Source organism: Dipteris shenzhenensis, chromosome 23, assembly GCF_047967505.1.
Source record: "Dipteris shenzhenensis isolate YYH24624 ecotype China chromosome 23, Dip_SZ_1.0, whole genome shotgun sequence".
Classification (NCBI taxonomy): Eukaryota; Viridiplantae; Streptophyta; class Polypodiopsida; order Gleicheniales; family Dipteridaceae; genus Dipteris; species Dipteris shenzhenensis.
The window spans coordinates 12263876-12290331 of record NC_141618.1 but is presented as its reverse complement, the minus strand read 5'-3'; the positions used below and the strand labels follow the sequence as shown (position 1 = coordinate 12290331).

General features: G+C 41.8%; 1 protein-coding gene across 3 annotated transcripts; it reads right to left on the bottom strand.

The window, feature by feature from the left end:
* Positions 1-4032: 4032 nt before the first annotated feature.
* LOC147886990 (putative exonuclease domain-containing protein At3g15140) lies at positions 4033-24644 on the bottom strand. Of its 3 annotated transcripts, none has more exons than XM_087394543.1 (6): positions 24269-24644; positions 18444-18643; positions 18144-18224; positions 5119-5244; positions 4727-4850; positions 4033-4575 (listed from the first exon to the last, which is right to left on the bottom strand). In XM_087394543.1, the coding sequence occupies exons 1-6, from the start codon at positions 24575-24577 to the stop codon at positions 4375-4377; spliced, it is 1041 nt and encodes a 346-aa protein (XP_087250669.1). In that variant the 5' UTR covers positions 24578-24644; the 3' UTR covers positions 4033-4374. The 3 variants fall into 3 exon arrangements, with proteins under 3 accessions (XP_087250669.1, XP_087250672.1, XP_087250670.1); XM_087394546.1 differs by having other exon boundaries at positions 4033-4526; XM_087394544.1 differs by having other exon boundaries at positions 4372-4579.
* Positions 24645-26456: the final 1812 nt, after the last annotated feature.

Here is a 26456-nt window from a genome sequence, read left to right as displayed (position 1 = left end):
ATTTAGGCAAGAGAGTCCATGAGATACAGCAAATGACTTGACGTGCCATTAGGGGCCTTGCTTAAAACTAGCAAAGGAAGAATAATCTCCTTGAGAAGTACACAAGAGGAGTTTCTTTTACTTGTAGGTTAAAAAATCTTTGCATCAATAGTATATACTATAGCAAGGGGTCTTATTCTTCTTAGCTCCTAGTCTAGAATGATGGGTTTACTTCACATACAAACTTCAATCCTTATCAAGAGGTGGTACCATCCCAGTAACTTTTTTGTTATGATGAGCAAAAAGTGCCCTAGTTTTTCCTCCTTTTCAACAAGGAATCACTCAATGAGAAGGAACTATATTGAATTTATAGGGCAATTTCTTTTTTTAAAACACAACATATAGCTTATGAGATGCTCTATTAGTCTACTATTTAAAGAGTTTGTACTTACCCAAACACACAAAACAAATTTTGGATAAATTCCAAAACCGCATTAGCTTAAGTTTCAAATCAAGATTAAATTTAAGATCCAATGGCTTAATTTGTTAATCCATGATTGATTGGTTTTTCAAGATTTCTCACAAGGATACCTTCCAACCCGAACTCCCGATAACATGAAGTTTTGCCTTAATAAAGAAAACGTCCTTAATGCTAAACCTACTACAATGTCAATACGTTCCTCTTTTTTATGTCAATTGCAAACACATTATATCGAGATGGGCCTCTTTGGATTTCTTTATTATAGCTATATTTGTTTTAATCAATCCATGTACATATTGAAGAAATCCTCAAATTTGTTGTTGTATTAGTATGCATTGCTTTCTTAGTGATCTTCATTTCTCTTTACTCTAATGTTATATCAACCTCATAATCAACACGACGCTTGCTTTTTGCTTCAATATCATGTTGCTTAAAACATTAATCTAAGAAATTTCTCATGTCAAAATGTCTACTCGAGTTTGGCGTCAGTTGATCTATCATCTTCATGTTCTTGACTACAGTGATCAAATCATCCACATATAGTAAATGATTGTTAGGTTTCCATCTTGATACAAGGTGTATAACACATGACCATCTTCACTTCTAACAAATCGTTTTGTCTTGAAGTATGCATCAATTTTTATGTACCAAGCTCTTGGAGCTTGCTTCAAACCATAGAGTGATTCTTCAATTTGCATATTATATGTTCTTTTCCTTCTACCTCAAAACTTATATGCTTCCTGTAAATCTCCATTTAATAGTCTGTAAGAAAGGACAACACACAAACTACTTGCAAAGAGGCTAGTGGTTTTATGCAAATGGTTCTTTGTATAAAATTTGTTGTTGTGTAAGTTATGTGGTGCTTTTCTAATGATCTTTGATTCCCTTTACTCTTTTATTATATATCAACCTAATAATTAACACGATGCTTGGTTTTCACCTCAACATCATGTTGCTTAAAACATTGTGCAAGATCATTCATAGTTCATAAAAAAGGAGAACACAACTTTTACTCACAAAGAGGCTAGCAGTTAATAAGGCTTACTTGCTACCATTTGGGATATTGCATTGGTGTTTCAAATGTATGTTACAAGATTATGCAAGCCATCCCCGTATTGAGTGCCGACCATTGCTATATCTAGGTGAGCTTTAGTGAACTTGTATATTTGAATGTAGAGATGGCTTCTGAGCACTGTATAGAGCAACCATATTCGCATAAGAAGCACCTTTGCAAAAGAGGATAGCTACCGATCATCTCAATTGGAATCATATAGCACATAACTCTTCATGAGGAAACATTATGCATTCACATAGGATTGCAAGATGTGTGCTTAAATATTTACCGAATAAGATAAGGATAGTAAGCGATTGTTACTTATTAAATCAAATAACTCATCAAGAAACCACTCACTATGCACAAATACAACTGCATCATCGTTGAGAATGGTTCCCTCAAGGATTATATGTGTATACATACATACATACATACATACATACATATATATATATATATATATATATATAGTGTGTGTGTGTGTGTGTGTGTGTGTGTGTGTGTGTGCACGCGTGCGCATGCGCACACCCCACAATTTCTATGTGAGACAAAACTTGAAAGGTCCATATAATTAATTGTCACAATTATGAAAATGAATCAATGAGGTCTATGTTAATAAGTAAGAGCTGGTAATACCCGTAATGATGTCGATGGAAAACTAGTTGCATTGTTCCTCCCAAACCCATATTTTATTATTGATGGCAAGTTCCTTTGCACGCTTGTAGGCAATCCCTCCCCAAGTTGGCCCTATGGAAAGTTGCAATAATAGTTCAAAAAAGAACATTCTCCTCCTACTACACAATGGCAAAGCTACCATGGCCCTCCCTAAAGCAGATGTACTAGAGGGTTTCTTGCTGCCCCATAGACCTTTTGGTCTCCAATTGACGTAAATAGACTTTCTTTTTTTTCTTTTGTCCTTAAATGCCAAGTTAAGATTTTAAGTTTTGCCAAGCCCTTGTACCCTGCTTAGCTGGTCTTCTTACTTCAACGTAAATTTTTGTTTTATGAGAGCCTTGGATATCATGAGAGTGATATCTTGTCTTGCACTCTTATTGAAGTTCTTAGGAGGGTCTTATTTAAGCTCATTGATCAAGGGATACCCTACAGAGGAAGGCCTCATATACACCTCATAATTGGTGATTGAGGTCATTGTTCCTTCTTGATCAAGTAGATATCCAAAGTTGGTGGTGTATAGTAGCACGTAGGTGGTCCAAAGTGATAAACTAATTGCAAAAGTTGGTACGAGCAAGGCCCATTGAGAGCTCAGTGCAAGTAGGTGGTCCAAAGTAATAAACTAATTGAAAAAATTGATACGGGCAAAGCTTATTGAGAGCTCCCAAAAGCACTAAAGCAACTAAATTTGTTGAACATTGGGACATTTGCAAAGATCAATCGAAAAATGTCAACCTCTAGGAAGGGAGCTGATCACTCCCCACGCAATTGGGGCACATTAAAAGGTTGGTTAGGAAAATTTTGGAGTCCAACTACATGGCACTCAAGAAACAAGGTCTCATGTTGCTTGCAATTCTACTATCCTACTCATGACTGAGGGCGAATAGGACCCTTACACAAGACCTTACTCATAAGGACCTCAGAATTAGCTTAAGAAACACCAATTCTAATTTGAACATCTAAATAAATTATTGGAGACTAGAAACAACCCCCCCCCCCCCCCCCCCCCAAAACCGCTCCATAGCCTCCTCTCTCTCCCTTTTGCACAAGAACCTTTTAGCATGAGAGGGTTACATAACAATGATATGCAACTTGACATTATACCCCACATCTAAGAGATGATTAAGGTGATAAACAAAGTACAATAAGACATTCTAAACCTCCCCCTTTTGTACATGAATGATGGAGTGAAAAATGATGGAAGACCCTCAAACTAAAAAATGCTATAAAAGGGAGAACCTCGTGAATCTTGAGCTTCACCAAATCTAGAATAGCACCTAAAGATGTTCAGCATTACTCATCAAAAGCCCCCTTCATATGGGCCAACTCAAGAGCCCAACACATTGATTGTGACGGAAAAGACTTGGAACAAACTTCAAAGTGCGTTTTGTGCAAAAGTAACTTGCTTTGTAGCATGGTTCATATCAATGAGAAGATCCCCTTATGCATGGAGTAGCAAGCTACATTTTAGGACACTTTGACAATAACAACTCTCAAAGGTATATAAGACAGTAAATGGACATAGGACTGCCCTCTGTATGATATCAAGACATTGTTTGTGTAGCAATTGAGTGGTTATTGTTGCTTTGTTTTCATGCAGTTTGCACTTGATAGATCTAGAATAGATATTTGTGCAAGTATGAGAGCTCTCTTGTACAAAACTTGATTGGTGGGGGAATGCAATTGTGGATTATGAAAGGAAATAGACAACAAATTTTTATTGCAAGTACCTCATTATGTGCATGCTGTCTGGACTAATGTCTGCATGTCTATACTAGTGCTTTCTGCATGAAATGAGAAGCGAAATAGAATTGCTCAATTGTTACAAATACCAACACTTAAGGCGATGTCAAAGAACTGAACTGTTACAGTAGTTACAAAAGTCAGCCAAGGCACCTTATAAAACTCAGCTCCTGGAAACTAATAGGTCCCTTTCTACACCTAGGACACTTACGAGTGTCTTCCTGTTTGGAGTCAGGATGTACAATGGAATTTAACAAAAGTCTTGCTTCAGCCTTCCTCGCATCTCCAAAAATTGGAAAGTGACAGATGCCCACAAAAACATTTATCCAGATGTGTTCATTATGAACACAAGCAAGGCCATCAAATTTTTTAGAGTTAAACCCTATAAACAAACACGTGAGCAGATTTTTGTGAATAAAATTTATCCAGCTCCCAAGTGATCTTTTCATTTGATCCGATATTTGAACTGGAACTTAACCTCTGAGGGGTTGTCTGAGTTTCTTTTAGCTGTTATTTTCAGAACTGCGCCATCAATAATTATGTGTTGAAGAACACGTGCAATGTTGTGTGCATCATCAAGTCCCACGTGATGTGTTCCTGTCATAGGCATTTTCAAGTCTCTCAACATCGCTAACATCCCTCCAGCCTGTCTTTGCAAACATAAATAATCATATGGCACACATTCTCTGAACTTAATCTTAAAGCAAAAAGCACAACCTTTGCACAGACCCTTTGTACATTCATCCAAACTGCGCTATACTTCATGCAAAATTTCAAGAGCTTCAGAAAATATATACCCTCTTTTTGTAGAAATTCAAGTAAATGTCCTTCAAATTTATCCACTCGCAAAAGTATGGTGGTAGATCTATGGAGGAGGTGATGCACTGCTGTGGGATCTTCGTCTTCACATCCCAGTTTCCACTGAAAGAAATTTAAAATTTAAAAAGGCCTATAAAGAAAGCTTCCCAAAAACGAAGTTCTTGCAAAACTTGAGCACAGTTCATCATCATACCCATCCATTCTCATGCACATTAGTAAACATTCAATCTTCCCCTAAGGGAGGGCACGTGAGAGGGAGTACTTTTCAATTCTCGGATTGCTAGTTTTTTGGAAAAAAACATCCAAAAGAAGAGCAAACTAGAGTACAGATATTCTTCAGAAGACTTTATTAAAGCATCAGAGATCTGACCAGGTCACAAATGCAGCTCGTTTCAACTTCCCAGCATCTGCACTGTTCCAGATCCCATGATCTTCCAACCAGCTCTCAAACCGTTGCAGCACCTCTACAAATGGTATTGCAGTATCATGCCACACACTGTAATTTTGAAAGACCATAATGTCACCACAAGTGCAGTCTTTTTTCTTAGGTTGGGATAAAATGCCAATCTACAATGCTCAATCAAGCATAAAAGATAAAAGAACACATAAAGGATCATTATGTTTCTCAATGCTAAGGTTTGTGTTAAGCAATGTGAACAAGGATAATAGTGACATCGCAACATTAATGCGGGCAATTTTAATCAGATTTAAAACTTGAAGGCCTTGAATCCATGCTCCCTTTTTACCCGCCACATCTTGGCTTATGTCAATTGCCTCAGAGATTGCTTCTCCAGCAAATTATCTTAACAGTATCACAAAATCACAATAAAAGCAAACTTCAGGCCTCATAACTATAAACACTGAGTATTTCAAAGGAAACTTTACATCCAAATGTTGTTTTTCCATCGAAAACATATGTATATGGAAGCTGAATGCTCTGAAATATAAAAGCGACAACAACAGACCACAGCTAAGCTTTCATTTTCACAAAAATACAGGCACAACGTGGTGGTGCATTTTTTGCCCCAAAAACAATTCTATGAAGTATTACCAAATACAAGAATGCAGGATAAAATCTGTTGGAGTATAGATGGTCTCCTCCCTATTTGTGAGCCCACAAATGAGGAGTGCAAGGGGGAGGTGGACCAAGGTATTTTAGATGCCACGTGGTGGAAAAGTCCTAATCTCCATCCCACGTCCGTGACATATAGAGCTGGAGTAGATCCAACCATATGATACAGCTAATCTCATCTAGTGGAATCAAGGGGGACAAGGGCATCCAAGCTGTACTGGAAGGAGAGGAGTCGGTCCATCCGAATACGCTTACTGGCAAACCATCCTGAAATACATGCATATCAGGCCGTGCTAACCCTCTCTACCAGTCGTCTAGATGACTCTAGTGCCAGCCTCCGTATCCCCAACTAGGCAAAGCTCAAAACTTGTGAAGGTATGTCACTATCTAAAAGATAGCATTAATCTAGAGTGGCATGGCGAACTCTGTCTGTACAATCTGATGGTGAGCTAAGGTCTTACTCCAAATCATCCTAGACCCCATAATCACCTACAACCTCTCAAATCTTTGCCAATCAATCGCCGAGAGATCACTCCCCAAGAAGGGTGTTGCATACATGGCTATCAATCTCAATTGTGCATCAAACAGCCATCCCTTTATTGGGGGGGCTTGCAAGTGTGCCTGGAAACACTTCGCCCAGCTGGGCCAAAGCTCCCTGACCTCATGTCAGCTGTGCCCTTGCTACGTGGATCACCGTGAAAACTAATCCTGTGAAGACTGCCCCTAGATAGGTGGATGATTGCACGATCTCCACCGGCTCTTCTCGGTAAGGTCCATGAGGTGTTGAGAATCATAAAAGAGAAAGAGAGAGAGAGAGAGAGAGAGAGAGAGAGAGATTTACAGACATCTATAGAAGGCTAAAAAGGCCTTTAACACCAAGTCAGAAATACATCATGAGAAAGAAAGAACAAAAGGAAGATTTATCAACATCTATTGAAGACAAAAAAGGCTATGAATACAACATAAGAGCACACCCCTTGTTAGGGGAACTAGGGGTGTCTATCACGGGGACGTGAATTTTTAAGCTTTAGGAATTTACGGTGACTACCCTAGCCTCCAACTAATAAAAACAATTCAAAGGACACTTCACTGCAATTAATTCCATGGACCAAGGCAAGGGTCTGAAGGTTAGAGAGGGGTAAAAATCCCTTTAGCTAAAAATAGCTCCAGGTGGCACGTTTGGTAGTGGAACAAGGCAAAAAGTCAAATTTTGTGTTTAGGCTTGTTTCTGGACCACAGAAGAACGAGGAGAGGCAAGTCACAGGCTAGGAAAAGTGCTCCAGCGCTATTCTATCACATCGCTTTGCTGATTTTCGACTACCAGGACAGTCTATGAGCAGTTGTTGGGCTACCAAGGCTGCCAGAAGCTCAAAAACGAAATTCATTTTTGTGTCAAGAGCCTCCGGATCAGTACGCTTTTGCTGCATGCCTGCGTTCCTGCCTTCCCAAAGCCCCAAATCTGATTCACACTTCTTCCAGGAGCCTTCCAGGCCAGATGCCTATCAAAATCGCACTTTTCCAGGCACTTTGGAGCTTCCAGGCAACTTGATTTGCTTCCAGGTGGGAGGATTTGCTGAGTCGCACCTACCAAAGGCTTTCCAAGGCTGCCAGATCTGAGTTCGCTGCTTCAAGGTCTCATGACTGAGCGTTTTCAGAATTCCACTTGTTTGAGCAGCTCCGGACTCCCAGAGCTGGACGAAATCAGTGTTCCAGCCTTCCAGAGTGCTAGATTGTTACCGAATTCAAATCGCCTTTCAGGATTGGACTACTAGGGGCCTGAGGGGTGCCATACGGAAATCGTTTCCTGTTTTTCACCTCTTCCAGGGCTGTTGCTACTGATTTTGACTGCCAGACTGTTTGGGAACTGCTCCAGATGAATTCGCCTACTTGCTTGCTGCCGTTCTAGGTTCCCAGAGCCTTCACATCAGTTGTCGATTGCTTCTCAGAAGCTCTCCTACTACCTCAGAATCTTCAGAACCTATTGCCTTGTTGCAGCTAGCCTTTCTGTGTACCAGGAACAGCGAGGGTTGGTTGTTTTGTTGGTCTTTGTCCTGCCAGGACTCCCTTGAAGGGTATCAGAGCAGCCAGGACAGACTTGGCTGATTTCTCTTCTACCAGGACTCCCTTGAAGGATATTAGAATCTAGATCTGCCAAGTTAGAACTATCAGCCAAAATCGAAAGAAAGACTGCCATGGGATATTGCACTGGACTGGGATGCCTTTCAGAGACTGAAACTGATGCATAGTAAGACGGAAGTGTGAACGGATATTCAGTTGGCCGATTTTGGGCTGATGCACGACAGTGCTTTTCTTGTATTTGGATGCCTTCTGAATAAATGATAAAGAAAAACCGAAAGGGGTGCTAAGTTTAGATTCAATCTGGTGTCTAGCTTCACGACGAGGGCAATCTAGCTCCTTGTGTTTATTCTGTGATGATTAATTCTTTGGCTGTTATTATTTTCTACTTGGCTGTGATAATTCTCTAAGTGGCTGAAATTATGCTATTTTCTTGTTAATAATTGTTCACCGCCGGGCGCTAAGTTTAGGGCTAATTTGGTGCCTGGTGCAAGACGAGGGCAATCTAGCTCTTAGTGTTGTGTTCAAAATTATTTTGGTTTTCTGTGGGAATTTCTATATGTCTGAAAATTAAGTATTTTTGGTTACTAACTGTCCACTTCCCTTTGGAGTTTCCGAAGGCTGGTTTCAGTGTCTATCACATCCTCTAGAAACTACAGATGATGAAATGAAATGAAACTAGAAGCAACATCAACGTGAAAAAGACGAAGCTCCGAGTGTTAAGGGAGTTCTCAATCTATCCTGTCTTGTGTCAACCATGAGTAGTGTAAGCGCCGTGTGGCCTTGGTCTCTCTAGAACATTTCAAAGATTGTTGATGACATCCTTGGCTCCTATTTGTAGGATGTACTTGTCAAGATGCCACAATGATGGTACCCCAGATGGGACCAGTGCCCACATAACCTGATGTCTAATCTCCTGATAAGACATGCCTAAAAGCCAAGGTCTAACTCTCCGCATGTACTAGTCATATCTTCTTCTACAAAGGAGGAGTCAGTGATCTCTTGCTATTTGAGCTTGTGATCCTTGGTGGATCTCATGAGTCTAGATCTAAGTCCCATGAACCCATGCATGAAGAGTGCGATGCATCTCTGATTAAGGTAGCCATGTGAAGAGGCAATGACCTCACCCTAATCTCATAATATCTAGGCATCTCATCAGGATATGCTCCCTGTTCTCCACGTAGTGTGTGCCACAGAGTCTAGAGTCTCATATTGCTACGATGTAGTGTGGCTGCAATCTCACATCCTGACTCAATCTTAAATCGATGGGATTAGGTACTGAGCTTCCCTGTGGTAATCCTTATTGCATGGGTCTAAAGATATCCTAGTGCCTAGATGAAACAGTCCTCGCTCGATGGAAGGCCATCTTCGTCATGTGTGGAAGTGAGGAGGGCTATCCATATCCTGTGGATGTATACTTGCCATAGATCATCTCGTATGATCTGATGAATCTCCTGGTGAGTCAACCACAAGAAAGGGGCATCTAGTGAACATTGATATGGGATTAACTATAGAAAGGCATGACCTACAATCGAAACCATCAAGATGCTCATGCATATGAACAGGACTAGTTGTACCGATGATAAGAGGGCTGTGCATGGTAGTCTATGCTGACCTACATCCATCCATCCAAATTATCTGACTCTGACTAGATATGTAATGATTGGGAATGAGGCATGTGGAGAGATCTTGCTACAAACTCTACCAGGATGATATTGTGTGGAGCACATCATTTCCCTTGAATCATACACAATACCACCATGACCTATAGCCTCTCCAATCAAGCCGCTCATCCTCAAAAGATCTATAGTCCAAAAGCACCTGCATATAAATCCACTGGTCAAACTAGAAAGTCAAAGCGGAGTGACTTCATGTTCGCATGCTAGAAGTGTGCCTGGAGCATAGTTCAAAGAAACGTTTCAATACTTAGAAACGTGAAACATTTCAAAACGTTTTGAAACGTTTCAAAAAAACAGGGGGAGTTTCAAAAATATATTTGGGTCTTAAAAAATGCAAATTTTATGCCCTGCATACAAATAGTATGCTGAAACTATGCAAAATAAGCTTAAAAATCACAAAATGCCTTCATACAATGCCTATAATGTCCAATGATTTTGAAAGTACTCTAGCCTGTAAGTTGTTACTAACTAGTTTTTATAGAAGACTAGAGATAATTTAAATTAAAGAGTGAGCTATGAACTTTCAAAATTAGTAATATAGAGACTAGAATCTAGATTACAAAGTTTAAATTTCAAACTTTCAACTAAAGTTTACTGAAATATTAATCTCTTTGATTTAGGTTAGTACAAGTAAAGGTACTCCATGTTTCATTGGTAATGAAACGTTTCGAAACGTGTTGCAAGTCTCGAAATGTTTCGTTACCAATGAAACGCGTTTCATTGTGACTATGGCTTGGAGACACTGTCTTTCTAGTCTCAACAAAGAGATATTCTCTCTTGTCAATCGTGCTTGTGCTTCGGGTTTCATGGTCAACTTGGGGCTTGAGAAAAAACCCCTAGTAGGGAAACTAGAGGTGTCTAAAGATCTGACTGAAAATGGAAACTAAAACTGTCACTAAAAACAACATTCACAATAAAATTGTATGTGTAGCCCATGAGGGTGATCCTATCAAGCGGCGGATATGAGTGATCAAACCTATGTGCGGGCCCAATTTTGTCTCTGGAAAGTGCCAAAGATTTGTTGCTATTGTCCTCTACTTCGCTCTTTGTGTGTGTGTCGTGAGGTGATGCTGCAATCGCGGTGTCTCAAATTGGGACCAGAGCTCGATGCTCTGTGTCCAACATCCTGCATCTCTAGAGAACAGACTTTGTGTTGCTTCTCTTCTGATGTCTACAAGTGTGGCTCATCTCCTGGCAAAAAGAAATCAATGATCGATTGTTTTCACGATTCTTGTCCAGCTAAATCTAGAAATCTTTGATACAAATAAGGCAGGAAACTGCAGCATTGGGTTTAGTATCAATGATCTGACACATGTATAGGAAACCTTGGTCAAACAAGGAGTTCTATCAACCTCAATTTCATAGTACTCGGAGAATCTAATCAATGCATGCTTGGCTGCCTCCACCTCATGTGTGCCACATAAAAAGCATCTCGAATCTCGGCATGTCACGTAGCCTCAAAACATCTCATCCTGCCTCAAATTAAACTGGTGGGATGATGTCCAGAGCTAGCCCATGGCTATCCATACTACTTGTGAGAGTAGGTGCCCCAATGCCTGTATGAAGCCATAGGTGATCTTGACATGGAGACCCATGTCCACTGATTGTGCATCTGCCATAGATCTCTGATGACTAGGTAAATCTCTTGCTGTGTTAAGCGTAAAAAGGGTGGGGAAAGGTGACCTACGGGCCTAAGGCCAAGGCCTTAGCAGGTTTATGGTACGAGCTTTGTCAAGGTGAGATGAGTTCTCAAGTGATCAATAGACATGCTACGAGTGTATAAACCATTTGGCGGCACCTCTGTAAACCAATGCTTCTCAACCCCACATGGTTGCCTTAGCTTACCAACACTAGGCATTCCACTTGCCCATAAAGATACAATAATTTAGCCTTTTGAATGTTTCTACTGATTTGAAAGAATTTATCTTCAGCTGTCCCATTGGAATTCACACCCCCATCAATGCCTTACCAGTCCACAACTACCAAGCCCTCTAGAGAAAGGCCCGTGGAGGCTTAACATTTTGTGACCTTGAAAGAAAGATGAAATCACAATGCACCTAATACTACTTTTAACACTAAGATTTGCCCAGCACACAGCTTCCTTTTTCAACATTAGTCATTTTCTAAAGTCCATCCACATAGCCATTATTTCATGGATCTCAACTCCACGCAACCCCTTGAATGGCACCATCCAATATATTATTATTGTCTGCACGTATCATGACTTGAGAAGGAGATTAAAATTGAAAAGGGTGACGACTACCTTTCTGTCTTTTCCAGCACCGTTTGAGTGAACTGATCACCTTTGGAAGACTTCCTAGACTCCTTTCACAGATCCTACCGAGATTGTTCCCTGCTACTCCTATGGTGGATTCACTTGCAGTTACTAACACTTCAACTCTTGTACAAAATCTTCAAATGGGTTGGTCCAGATTTATGAGAAATTCATGTCTTCTTTTGGTGATATTAAAATGTGGCAAGCTGAGAGGTCTTTACAGAAATGGATCCTCTTACTCTGATGAACATCTTTTTTCTTATCACCCAAGCTGACCTCATGGCCTCTGAGCCCCCTCACCAAGGTCAGCATAGAACCTGATCCTCACGAGAGGAGTCACACCAAGAGGACATCTTCCAACAGACTTAAATTGAAGATCGAAGATTTCTTCAAAGGCACAGCTTTTACCTTAGTAGATATATTATTCCCTAAACAAATGACATGGTATTTGTGTTAGAAACATGATGTGATGGAGAGAGAGAGAGAGAGAGAGAGAGAGAGAGAGAGAGAGAGGTTAGGGAGTGAAGACGTGATACTCAAATGAAGACATAATGAAGGCTTTCATTCATTCATCAAGTATATCATGACAAGTGAAGTACAAGCCTTTATATAGGCTACACACTAGCACCTAGTGCATATGGGATAAGTCCCATGATGACACCTGGCACTCACACATGACTCACACACATAGACTAGTACTAGATCACCTAGTACTACACACCAATACTTCACACCAACACACTCTTTGGCTATGATATCTCCAACACCCCCCTTCAGAGCAAAGAGTGTGAGACCCAACATGCAAGAGTAGACCAATCCCCCCTCCACCGCAATACTGCAAAGAGCAAGTCCAACTATCCAACAACTCTTTGTGATAGTGACTTCTCAATCAGCTTGTGACCCGCAAGGGCAAATCATTACTCGTCATCCCCCCTTACTCTAAACTGGGTGGTCAATACCATCAACCAAAGTAAAAGACAATACATTCATTTTTGGGAGACAACCCAAGGCAAAGTACCTCTTATTGACTCCAAATACATTCAATTTAGAGGGACAACTCAAGGCTGAGAACCTTTATTTGACTCAACACAAACACACATAGCATAGGGCCTAGAAAGCCCAACCCTGGTCAAATGGATCCTTGTCGTCATTCAAGAGAGAGGCCATGAACCTCTGCTATAGTTGCATGTATCTCCTCTGGGGGCTCTTCAGGTTCAGCTTGGTCTTCAGCCAGAAGATTGGCATGATGCTTCTCTTGTTCTTGTGCTTTCTTCTTGAAGCAATGGGCTTCAATGTGTCCTTTCCTCTTGCAAAACCTGCAAATAGCGTTCTTGTTGGTCTTCCATTTGCTTGTGGAAGCAAATGCATGATCAATAGGAGAGGCAAGAGCGGCTTCGTTATTGTGACGATCCTTTAGGAGGAGGGCCACCATATCATCAAACGTGTGTTGGAACACTGAAAGGAGAGAGTAGAGTTGACACAAAATCAGAATACTTGCATTACTTACTTGTAGAATGAAGAAGAGTGAGGTCCTTAAGTAGGCACCTCATACATGCTCACTGACATCACTGATGACCTCAAAGCTCCACAATCATCTCCTCAATCTGCTCCTAGATTCTCTCAATCATCCTATGTGGCTCTTCCACCACCTAACTGTGCTTGTGGGCACCTAACTGTGCCTCTAGCACTCACACATAGAAACATAAGGTGTGCCTGAGGCATACACCTTGAGATATCCCAACAAACCCCCCCTCAAGGAAATGCCTCAGGCTATGTCAAGGATACATCTAGTCTCATAGTTTCTCATGCCATCTCATGGTGGTCAAGGATAAATCTATGGCTAGGTTCTCATGCTAGCAAGGGTTTCCATGGGTGTAAGGTAAACAGAAAGGGATATAAACAGACCTTCCAATGGTTATCTCCCCTACATGTACATGCACACAATGTCTGTAGAAGGTACCATGGAACAAACATACACATGGCCTACATCATAAGGTGACCAGAGGTGTTTACAAAACACACAACACACATTAATTTATTTTCATTCATTTTGGAGGACTATCCAGGCTGAGTACCTTGACATAAAAAGAGAGATCTGGAGCATACATAGAGATGATTTAAAATGCATAATCTTCATGGGATGCCTCATCTTGTGGAGGCAAATTCACTGTAAGTAGATTTGCATTTTCTGTCTTTGCTTTGTCTCTGCAGAACTTCTCACTATGGTTGTTTTTGCCACAGTGCTTACATGGATTAACTTTGAAGCAGTCCTTTGAAAGGTGATTTGTCTTTCCACAGTGATTGCAAGGAGAATACTTGCCCTTCTGGAATTTCATAACATAAGCAGTGTCATTGCCTTTCCTTAACTCCATGTGTCTTTCTTCTTCTTGGAGAGCTGAGATGATGCCTTCAAGGTTTGGATTGGGAAGATTCTTCAAAGTGCTTATAATGTGATCAAAGCTTTCAGGCATACTCTTAAGTAGTACTGCCATAGCATCATCAGGGGTGATAGGAGAGTTGATAGAAGCTAACTGAGTCATAAGACTCCGCATATAGTTGACATGGGCAGCTAAAGTAGTATCACTTGCCATCTTTAATTCAAAGAAAGAGATTTTAAGTGATAGTTTAGAAATATGAGAGCTTGCACCAAAAATCAAATCTAGCTTCTGCCATGCTTCCGATGGAGACTCCAAGTCAGATATATGATGTATGTAATCATCACCCAAAGCTAAAGCAATTATACCATATGCTTTTTCTTCTCTTGCTGGATCCCTTGCCGGTCGTGTCGGAGCTGAAGATTTTCCAGCATTTGAGGCCGTAGAAGAAGCGGAAGGAGTAGGTTTGACAAGTCCCCATAAGTTCTCCCGCATTAATGCAAATTTTACCTTCATTTGCCATGTATGGAACCCCTTTCCATTGAACTTCTCAAGATTATATAAAGTAGCCATGAGAGGGTCTAACCCAGATATTGGGCAGTGTCTATCTCTCTTACAAGGCAAAAAGAACTGAAATACTTCCAAAGTATAGCCACTTAATGTAGCAAATAGTAGTGACTAGTTTTCAAACAATGATGCTACTTTTGCATGCTTCATAGGAGTGAATGAAATAAACACTTTCCAATCACAACCAAGTCTAGCAAGTCAAAACAAAACTGAAGCAACACTTGTAGTGAAGTTATTAAAAACTTCAAAAGACCAAAAATGCTAGAGTAGCATTTTATGTAGCATCATTTTCAAAAGTATGTCAAAACTGTCAAAACTAGAGAGCTGAACTTGGAGGGCTCATATCACACTCTTCAAAGCAAAAGAAAGAGGGCTTTCTGAGGCAAAAGAAAGCTGGTATACCACAGTAGATCCTCTGGGAAGAAGAGGCGAAAATATGCGTCAGGTCGCCTTCACCTTCTTGAACAAAGTCGACTGGTTTTTCTCTGTTTTCTCCTTCAATATGCAGCCATTGCTGCTCAGATTTCAGCACAAGGTAGCTCTAGGTATGGAGAAGCTTGCCCTGGAAGGAATTAGGAAAAGACAGAGCAAGCGCAGAGAACTTGCAGTAGAGAATTTCGACGATGTTTCTGCAATGGCGACGAGCAGCGCGCGTATTTCGTCGATTCCTTCTAGCCCGAAGTTCGCCTAATCAAGAGGGATCTCCAGCAGAAAGGGCGTGGGAAATGGTTGAGGATTGAAGGAGAACAAGCTCAAGCAAATTTTTGGGAGAAGAGGGAGAGATGGTGAAGAAGAAGAAGAAGAAGATGATGATGATGTGGCAGAAATGGGCTCAAGGGGGATCAAATGGCTCTGATACCATGTTGGAACACTGAAAGGAGAGAGTAGAGTTGACATAAAATCAGAATACTTGCATTACTTACTTGTAGAATGAAGAAGAGTGAAGTCCTTAAGTAGGCACCTCATACATGCTCACTGACATCACTGATGACCTCAAAGCTCCACAATCATCTCCTCAATCTGCTCCTAGATTCTCTCAATCATCCTATGTGGCTCTTCCACCACCTAACTGTGCTTGTGGGCACCTAACTGTGCCTCTAGCACACACACATAGAAACATAAGGTGTGCCTGAGGCATACACCTTGAGATATCCCAACAACGTGGCAGTGGCAAGACGAAGGATCTCAAAAGTGTGCAAATGCCATGCATACTCTTCATAAGGACGTGCTGAAAGACCAGAAATACCCGAACATGCCTCTGATGTAGGCGAATCTGCAACAACAACCTTAGAACACCTTGAAAATGCAAGCAAGAGCTCCAAAACTGGTCAAAGATGCCTCCAAATAGCTCAAAAATCTGCAACCAACGTGCGTGGATGGGCTGCTTTGCTGCAGCAGTCTGGAAACTTTAAAAACGGGGATGAAGATGCTCTAAAATGGCTCGAATTTCCACACGTGCTGCTCCTAACAGACCTGAACAGAGGCGGCTATGAAGGGGAGATGATGGAGTGGCTACACGTACAGAAAGGAGAGCCAACGGGCTGCAAAACAGAGGCGGAATGGGCAGCAAAGATGGCAGCTGTGCAGAAACCCTAAAAGGGCAGAAAGCAGCTGAAAGGAGACAGAAACGAGGCTGAATCTGAGGCAGAAATGTGCAGGGCTGAGGCGGCTGCAGGAAGAAAGGATTGAGCAAAATTAGGATTTTGGATTAGGGTTAGGTCTAGGATGACGTGGCAGCTATGGCAGGGTGAACCTGGCTCTGATACCATGTTAGAAACATGGTGTGAGGGAGAGAGAGAGAGAGAGAGAGAGAGAGGCTAGGGAGTAAAGAAGTGATACTCAAATGAAGACATAATGAAGGCTTTCATTCATTTATCAAATACATCATGACAAGTGAAGTACAAGCCTTTATATAGGCTACACACTCACACACTAGCACCTAGTGCATATGGGATAAGTCCCATGATGACACGTGGCACTCACATGACACACACACATACACTAGTACTAGATCACCTAGTATTACACACCAACACTTCACACCAACACACTCTTTGGCTATGATATCTCCAACATTTTGACATAGCAACCACTCAGTTTTCCCATGATATCTTGAGAGAGCTTCTTGGGCTCACCTACAACAGATTCAAATTGCCTGCACATAATGGCACTAATATTTTGAACAAACAACATACGTACAATGAAAAAGCAGTGGAAGAAAATAAATTTTGAGATAAATGCACAATCATAGTTGCATGCTGAAACAAAAACAGGGGAACGGAAATGGGAGAAACCGGGTTTCCAGCCGCAGTCGCAACGACAGAACAAGAAACGGCAATATGGTACAACTTACATAAAACAATTATATATACCTTTGTAAGACTAGAATATATCCAATCGTACAAATACAGATTTTTTGTTGTTCTAAAGTCCAAAATCTACACACAAAATAAAAGAGAAAACGAAAGAGAAGAAAAAAGCGGTAACAAATTTTTTTGAAAAACAACAGGAAAACATACATAGCAAGCAAAGCAACACCTGTGTCGTCATCAGTGCCCAAGCATAAGCAGCTATACTAGATTTCTAAAGACCCACGGAATCTCTTGGGCAATCTAAAATACGTCCAAAACATTAAAAATAAATTTAAAAACAGGCATCCAACATGGGAAAAATAAAATGACTGCATTTTTGGCATATTCTCTAAGTGGATCCACAATTTCATCCACTTCAACCATGAGACCAACTGATGGAACGGAGTCTTTCCACTCTTTCCTTGTGTCTGCAAATCCTTCGTGCATGACATCATAAACCAGTTGTGCTTCAACAGAATCATGCACAAGGTCATGCTGATCTTCAGCCTGCTTTTGCTTTTTGCATTGAACCGATTGATCCTTTTGAAATGTTTTTTCATAAGAGTATTCAGCCATGTCTTTTGAAGATGGAACCCAAAAAAGGGGGTACCTGTAAAGTGATAAAAGAGAAAAAACAGTCCCGAAAAATAGCCCACAAAGAAAAAAGAAATAGTGTATTTGCAAGGAGAAGAAGGGGAAATAGATATTTAAATACAAGTTCTAGAGAAGTATAGAAAAGACAGCCCACACTTGTCCAAATGTATAATTATACGCTAATGAGGCAAAGGTTCTTGGGGTCACCTTCCAAAAAACACAATGCCTGGATATAATGGCAACTACATAGAGAATTAACATAAGTTCACTTGAAAAAACAGTGGAAGCAATCAAAAAGCTACAGATAAGTGCAAAAAATAACCTGCATAGAAACCACATTGGTGAAGGCTTTTGTCATTGTCTACTTGCAAATGAGAACATGGTGATATAGAAAAGAGAATTGCACCGGTCTAGACCCCATCGCCCATATTTTCCCTTGATGTATTGCTGGATCCTTTCTTCAGACATTTTGGCTGGCCTTACAAACCTGGTGAAAAAAAGGCAAGATTTTACATTGTATCCCCTCTGAATAAACGTTATCATGCCAGCAAACAAGCCGAAAAGCCTCAAGACAGATTATCTATGATATGAACAGAAGTTATGAAAACGTCAAAATCTTTTGAGAGTTGTTGACACCTCCCGGCAGCTTGCCTAAAAGAGCAAAAAACTTTCAGTAAGCCAAGATCATAAGCATGTGTCAACCTACCTGTGGAAGCGGTCAACAACTTCAAGTGTACTCGCATTTACCATTACTACTGGAAATTCCAGGATTTCTACCATGCCTTCCAAATCTAAAACCAGATAGTACTGAAATGGTTGCGGCTGAACTGTCTTCAATTTCTGGGGTTTCACTTTCAAATCAGGAAACACATGAGTGAATTTCGCTAGGTGGGAAGGTTCTTCTGCCTGCATATCCAACAGCACAAAGGATATAACCTTAATAAATCGTCTAAACAATCTAGTATCAAAATCGCATGCATATGCATGAAAAGAAGGAAAAGTAAAAGAGCCCATGAAAACGGGAAGACGTAGACATAAATAGCCTAAAACAGTTTCAATCTCATCAGATATTTAAAAATCAGGATTAGATTGTGGAGCTGCAGAATGGGTTGGCTACAGAGATCAAAAGTGTGTGAGCAAGCATGAGGATTTCTGCGAACAATCCACAAGCACAATTCATCACAAATTGTAGTTCATTACTTCACATCTTCTATTTCTCTTTATTCAAGTCTGTGACATTCTCATAAAGTTCTGAGGTTGTTAAGACAATCAAAATTTGCTTCAATCAAATGAGAGAAGAAATGATGTCTGATTTAATTTCTATCTATAACAATAGTTTACACGTCATGAACCAACTAATGATTGCGAAGAAGGGCATTGCTTAAGCCTTAGACCAAATAATCTAGACATAGGGCGTGCAAGCGGATTTTAATCAGTAGATTGTTGAATATTACAATCCCCTACCAATCCCTATGGGATACAGTGTATAGATCCCCCGGTGTAAGACCCCATGAGAGGAGGGCCAGGAGGAAAAGTACAATTAGAGATTGCGGAGAGGGTTATAATCCAACTATGATCCAACTTTGGGGGGCACCCTAGGCTCCATTCCGAGCACAACGAAAAGGCCCAAAAGAAGCCCAATCTTGAGCACAGAATTGGCAAATCAGCACTGGTATGTCTTACCAAGGGTTCAGTTTACTTGCCTGACTTCAAGTCATTATATCCAAATGAGGTCAGTTAGTCAAGTCGGTGGTTCAAGCTCCCAACAAGTCAGCTGACAAGGCAGCCTCTTAGTGGCACACATAGTCTTTTCCATGCGTTACATACGCATACGTCATACGAGTATGGAAGTATGATTGGAGTATGGTTCAGCCCCTAGGGCTGAAACATATGTGACCCTAATTTTACCCAAAAACATTTAGAAAAATGTACATTGTACACATTACATTGACATAGAGCTACAAAAATTTCCACTTCAAACTTGTATTAATATTAAAGTCATGAATCATGATTCATGAAAATTGACCAGAGTCATATGGAATCTGGATTCTGATACATAGTGCCAAAGATAGATCAATACTACACCAAACATCGTGATCAAAGGTAGTAGGTAGTAGAAACTTAGAAGTAGGTACTACACCAAAACATCGAAGGCAAAACATCATATAAGAAAACGCTGCCACAGCCCGGAAATAAAGCTGAAAATTGAGAAGCGTCACCATTCACAAGTTACAACCGATGAGGCTCAAGCCTCAAGCTGCATCCTCATCCTCATTCTCTTGCTCATCCTCATCCTTATCATCATCATCATCATCATCATCATCATCTGCATCAGTGCCATCCTCCTCCTTGAGACCATCCTTGAGGCCAACCGCAGCCAAAGTCGGCCAACAGTGTACAGCTTACGGATTAGAATAGTGCTAAAAAATGCGTTTTCCAAGGTTTTGGCCAGGCACAAAATCGATTCCCCCTTTAAAAAAACCCCACCCCAAAAAAACAAAAAAAAACAAAACCCCCCCCCAAAAAAAAACTCATATAGAAGGCCGTTTTTTATTCTGTACGTACAGATGGAGTACGGAAAAAATGTCCGTACACGTACGGACCCAACTATGGGCACATATGCCCGTTCGGGGAACTAAATAAGGGCGTATGCCCTGCTACTCCACGCACTACTACACACCAAAAGGAGGGATGGAGCAGAACTCTGAAAATTTTTCATAATATGTTCGTTCTAGAAAAGAAACATAGCTTCTGCTTGTTCTCTATACCTTGTTCCTGCGCAATGATGAAGGAATTATATTCCACCTTAATGTTCACTGAAATTTGCATGCTCACATCAGCAATAAGGTGGAATGGCTGCCTCCTCCTTGGTTGACACCATCACCATGGGTTCACCAATAGTTCTCCCAAAACAGACGTAGTTCAAGAGAAGAGAATCCTCCAGCATAATCACTTATACAGATTCGATCATCATTACATGGTGAGGGAGGGCAGACCTAATTAATCGTAAGTACAATATATATATAACTCACGTGGGGAAAACAACTCCGAGGAGAGATAAACACATCCTGCAAAGATGCTGGGTGAAACAGCAACCAAGGATGATTGCACTGCTGCAGATCTCTAAGGAAGCTGTATGCTCAAACACTCAGTCTATGTTCCCTTTGCAGGCCTTCAGTGCGGCTGATGAAGTGTCCCCCCCCCCCCCCTCCTCTCCCCATCTAAAAAAGAAAAATGACCGACCCTATAGGCGAATTACCCAACCAGCCTGCTGCCGACCCCAACTGGACCTGCTGTTTCCTCTGACATGCTATTGGAGCAGTCCTACTGCCAGGCCTATAAATAAGCCCAGGCAATATTGTACTATTCTGCTTCTGCGCTGCCACACAGCCTTGCTGCCCCATACTGCTGCAGATTCCTCTCCAAACAGGTGCAGACATTGTGCACATGTTGTTGATGGTGTACCAGGCCATTTTGCAAACCTACCCTGGTCTACTAACGCATTGTTCTCCTCATGTAGGGGCTCACAGTTAGGTTAGTGTCACATAAAATCACCGTAGACCACCCCTCTAGGCGAACTGCTCAACCAGCCAGTGCCCATCCCAACTTGGACCTGCTGCTGCCTCGACATGCTGTTGGAGCTATCCTACTGCCAGGCCTATAAATAGGCTCCGGTAGTACTCTACTGTTCTGCTTCTATGTGCCACGCAATCTTACTATCCCATACTGCCGCAGATGCCTCTAGAAACCGGTGCAGACATTGCACACATGTGGTTCATGGTTAACAGCCCATTCTGCAGCTCCAGGTAAGCATGAACCCGCCCTAGCCTACTAACCCATTGTTCTCCTCATATAGGGGCTCACAGTTGGGTTAGTAACCATTCTTCGAAATTCAAATACCACCTCTCAATGACTCAACTATGGGCCAATACGCATACATCGAATGAGGTGCTGTAGCTGGTCTCTTGGAAGAGACTTCGTGGGCACATCTGAGAGAAGTCAGATCATAGATGGCACATCACTTCCCCAATCTCATCAATGATGACTCCCCATATGAAATGGTAATGAACCTCAATGTGTTTCGTTCGAGCATGGTTCTTGGCAATACCTGTGCAACTTTGATTGTCACACAAAATCAACATATCACCTCTTGAAGAACATCCATATCCTCCAAAATCCACCTGAGCCACAAGGTCTCGCAAGCCACAATACAAGCAGCCTTGTACTCTGCCTCCGTGGAAGAAAGGGCTATTGGAATATGAGGGTCACCTCCAACCTGTGAGCCCCCATATGAGGAGGACATGGGGAAGGTGCTTACTATATAGGGAGGGACAGAGAGATCGAGATTAGCGCTGCAATGTGGGCAGCAGACTGGCTGCCACATGGGCAGCACGTAGACCTGTTTAGCCAAGGTTGTGAAGATACCTGGGCTGGTAAAGCGGCAGGTACAGCAGGGAGGACTGGGAGAAGATGAATTACCATATAGGCTCAGAAAGAAAGAAAGAAAGAAATATTAGGGCTGCCATGCGGGCAGCAGACTGGCTGAGAAAGAAAGAAAGAAAGAAATATTAGGGCTGCCATGAGGGCAGCAGACTGGCTGCGACATGGGCAGAGCACATAGACCTTCTATTTAGCCAAGGTTGTGAAGATACCTGGGCTGGTACAGCAGGTAATGCACCTAGGTGGTACAGAAGTAGCAGCAAGTACAGCAAGGACTAGGAAGCTGTTCAGTCAATGGTAGGGGGTAGTGATCTCTGATTGTTGCTGCATTGACGTTCTTGAGATTCACACACACAAAAAACTCTGCAAGTGACTGTAAGGATCTTCATCATCCGTGCCTTTGAAATTTTGGAACTTTACCTTGATGTTGGAGCTAGACTTAAACTTTTCTGCTCCAAAACCCGAGTAGGCAGGTCTACCACTCGGAAGAACCGATTCACTAGCTCCCCACCTATCATAACCGCCTTCATGGTTGTGAGATCGCTGTAGATTGCTCTTGACTTGGTTGGGGTACTGTCTTTAGGCCTTAAGGGTACAACTTGACGTATTCCTGTTGGCCGAGTAGTATCTTTGTGTGTTGTGAGAGGAACTTGGGCGAGAACTGCCTTAGCTACTCCTCATTCACCTCAGCGCGGGTGCCTTGTCGGCCTGCATAGGTCGGCCAAACAGACTGCTGCCTGACTAGTTGGCCAGATCTAGTTCGCCAGATCTGGCTCCAAATCTAGTGGTACAGCAGGGCATTGGGCCCTGTGAAAGGACCCCAATGCAAGGTTGTTTGTTGGTTCAGTTTTTGAGCATTTCAGCCTCTTCCTTAGTGCAGACCAGCATCCAGTTGGGGAGCAAAGGAGAGTGCTTGTGTGCAGCAAAAGGAATTCTCACAGGAGTTCATCCTGCAAGTGTCTTGGGTCATCCAGGAGTACACAAAGAGGCAGATCTACATCTTGTAGAAAAGCCTAATTGTAGTGAACAGGAAGAGCAATGAGAGACTCATCTACAGCTTTGAAGACTAGGAGGTCCTAGTCAGATCAAAGGAGACTGGAGGAATCTTGGGGCGTGTGAGCGTGCGCGCGCGCACACACACACACACACTCATTGTGCCAAGATTTTCCCAATCTCCTTTGATCTGACTAGGACCTAGGAAGTCATCGAGCTCCACCTTCATCTAATTTCTAGTCATGTAACTCACAAAAAGCAAGTGCTTGCAACAAGGATCAAGCATGTACAATACATAACTTCTATAATCCCTTGAAATTAGGAAACACTAATTCAAGGCCCATTTGAGACTCCATTTCTCCCCTAATGTTGAGCTTTCAGCATCAATTTCTCATAAAGAAAAAAGAAAATCAAAGAACATATCTATATGGTAAACAATATGCCTCTTCCCTAGATTGGGTACCCATGGATGGCTTGCAATTTCAGCCCCTCTTAGGGCTGTGTGCCAGCCCTTATAGAGGGCTGAGGGGGTCGGCCCCCTGGCAGGAGCAGTCGGCCCTTGGAGGGCATTGGGTTGGCCCACCTATTTCAACCGACCAGGAGGAGATGGGAGCCTATTTCAAACCTGAGTTGGGTCAGGTCCTAGATGATCTTCCATGTGGCATGCATGCCCCCAATCCTATGTAGGTCCGATGTCCCAATGCTCGCCATTTGGGGGCATAAAGGTGTGACAACGGACCTTCTACGAGTTCAAAAGTAATTCTAGCATATTAAATGCTAAGCATACAAATCAACTAGGGCCTATGATATCAAAGAAACATTCTAAAGAAAGGACGAGCTGAAAGAAAGCTATCATGACAGTAGAGTTCTCGTCCCACTCTTTCCTTGGCCGTATAAGGGTATATGGGATCGTGCTCAAAATCTAAAGCGAAGCTGCTAATTATCCCGTATCAAAAGGATTAGTGTTGTTAGTAGTTCGTAATGTTATTTGAAGGCAAATACTTCTCGGTGAGTTTTCGTAATCGATGAGAACTTCACCAAACGCGGTATATGTGTGTTTGTATTCATCTGCATTTGCCCAAAAGCAGGGAAACCTACCAATGTGCAGAGGCCTTGCGAATAGTAGTAGCAAAGATGCTTCTTTATCGAAGGGAGCTCAACGTAATCGCCCAAATGGTGGCCGAGCTCTAAATCCGTGGAGGTCGCGAAAGTCCGAAGGGCAGTCACGGAAGGTGATGAAAAGGGAGCAACAAACGGGCGTAGACAGGAGGCAGAGAGGGCAAGTTGGTTGTGAGCTGAAAGAAGTGGGGGAGCTTGTAGGGGAAGTACTGCAGAGAAGCCATCACTGATCAGACTTCGCTGAAGGGCGGCTCCGCCCCAGCAGCACAGTCGAGAGCAGGAACCCATATCTTCCTCTTTAGCCAATCAACTCCAAACACCATGAATCAGCATCAACTCCAAACACCATGAATAAGCACTACCATTGGAGGGAGTGTAGGAATATATACTTTAGGACGGTATTGTTGATAGCATACACTCCCCCTCTTCTTTTCTCCACAACTAATTAATAGGAATTTCCCATTTTTCAATGTCAAGGGGGACATACTTGCTAATCTTGTGTGATCATTAAGGACCTAGAAGGTTAATTTATCTTATGATCCTTCTTTTTTGCTTAACTATGAATGATGTTAATTGTTTTGGGATAGGATTTTGAAAAAATTACAAGTTATTATTCATACATCACCAAAAAATAGATAGGTCGAGTGAGCCAAAAATCATCTAAAACTACTACACCTCAATACCAACTCAACATCCTTTCTTACTTTTTTTATTACCATGCCCTTGTGGGCTAAAAGCATTTGCTATCTACTTGACAAGGATCTTCAAAAGGTGACTCTTGATAACCCCTAGTTTGTCTGCAATGTTGATTGTGGCTACCATGTCTTTGTCTAGATATACATTGTCTAGATATACATTGTCTAGATTGACACTACCGTGTGCCCCATTGACATTGGTATCAAACATTCCATTCAAAACTATCCTCTCTAATATTTTCTCTGAGTCTAGATCAAGTGGCTCTTGCACAGTGTCCCTTAGCTCATCCTCGACCTAGTGTAAGAGGTTGAAACTGTTGTCCATTGCGAGCATACACTATGGACTCTTAATAGCTTATTGCCACTTTCAAAATGTCTTCTCTTGAGTAGTTTCTTGAGAAGTAGGCTTTGGAGGAGGACTCGGCTTAGAAAGTATAGGACCCATAGTATTAACCCTGTGGCAACAAGAGGCTCAATGCAACTAATAGATCATTGTGTGTGGAGTGGCTGCAAAGTTCTACTTGTAATATCTTGGGCTTGAAAGTAGGTGTAAGGAAACCAATCGGATACAAATAGCCAAAATACTCTCTAAAAAATATATGACCATATTTGCAGAATCATGATCTAGAGAGATAAGTACTAAATTAGAGAGAGAAATACTAAAAGCCTACCCCTTTTTGAGGTCCCCTACAAAAAGTTTAGAGATGCCAAGAGGTGTCTTACAAAAGAGGTCCCACAATTGAGGTTCCCTACAAAAAGTGTAGAGACTCCTAACCTTGAAGTCTCCTACAAAAGAGGTCCCACCAAGAAGTCTCCTACAAAAGTGTAGAGATTCCCAAAAGGTCTCCTAAAAAAAGAGGTCCCATCGTTGAGGTTCCCTACAAAAATTGTAGAGACTCCCACCCTCGAGGTTTCCTACAAAAGAGGTCCCACCAAGAAGTCTCCTACAAAGTGTGTAGAAACCAACATGTATAAATATCTTTCAATGGAAAGAAGCTCCGACTCTTTGGGGTGCAATGTGCATTCCTTGTTCATTTCACTTTGGTGTTCATTTGTTTGATCTCCTTGGGTCCATGCTCCCTCAACACTATCATGTGATAGCATGCTCTAACCTTGCAATCTACCATCCTCATCCCCTCTTCTCCTCCTCCTTCCTTCACCCTCCTCCTCCTCCTCCTCCTCCTCACCCTTGTTCACCCCTCCTCAACCCTAAACCCCATGAGTACATGAAGGAGACCAGCTCTCCACTCCTCAACTTTGCAACTCTTTCTCAACCTTGAACTCTTTCTAAACCTTAAGACCCTAGTCATCTTTCTCAACCTTACCCTCCTAAACCTTGTAACCCTTTCCTAAACCTTGAACTCCTATGGAGGCAAGAACCTTCTTCAATCTTTGTGATCGTCGCTTTATTCTCATCTAAGTATGTATGAGCATTTCTTTCTACGCTTTCGCCTACACCTCTCACTAGGATA

Excerpts from the sequence above, each read along its gene's own strand:
- LOC147886990 (XM_087394543.1), bottom strand. The coding sequence starts at position 24,577 with ATGGGTTCCTGCTCTCGACTGTGCTGCTGGGGCGGAGCCGCCCTTCAG. Across the intron at positions 18,644-24,268 it reads CGCAAGGCCTCTGCACATTG|GCAGAAGAACCTTCCCACCT; the intron begins GTAGGTTTCCCT and ends TTGGATATGCAG. Across the intron at positions 18,225-18,443 it reads GTTGTTGACCGCTTCCACAG|GTTTGTAAGGCCAGCCAAAA; the intron begins GTAGGTTGACAC and ends TTTTTTCACCAG.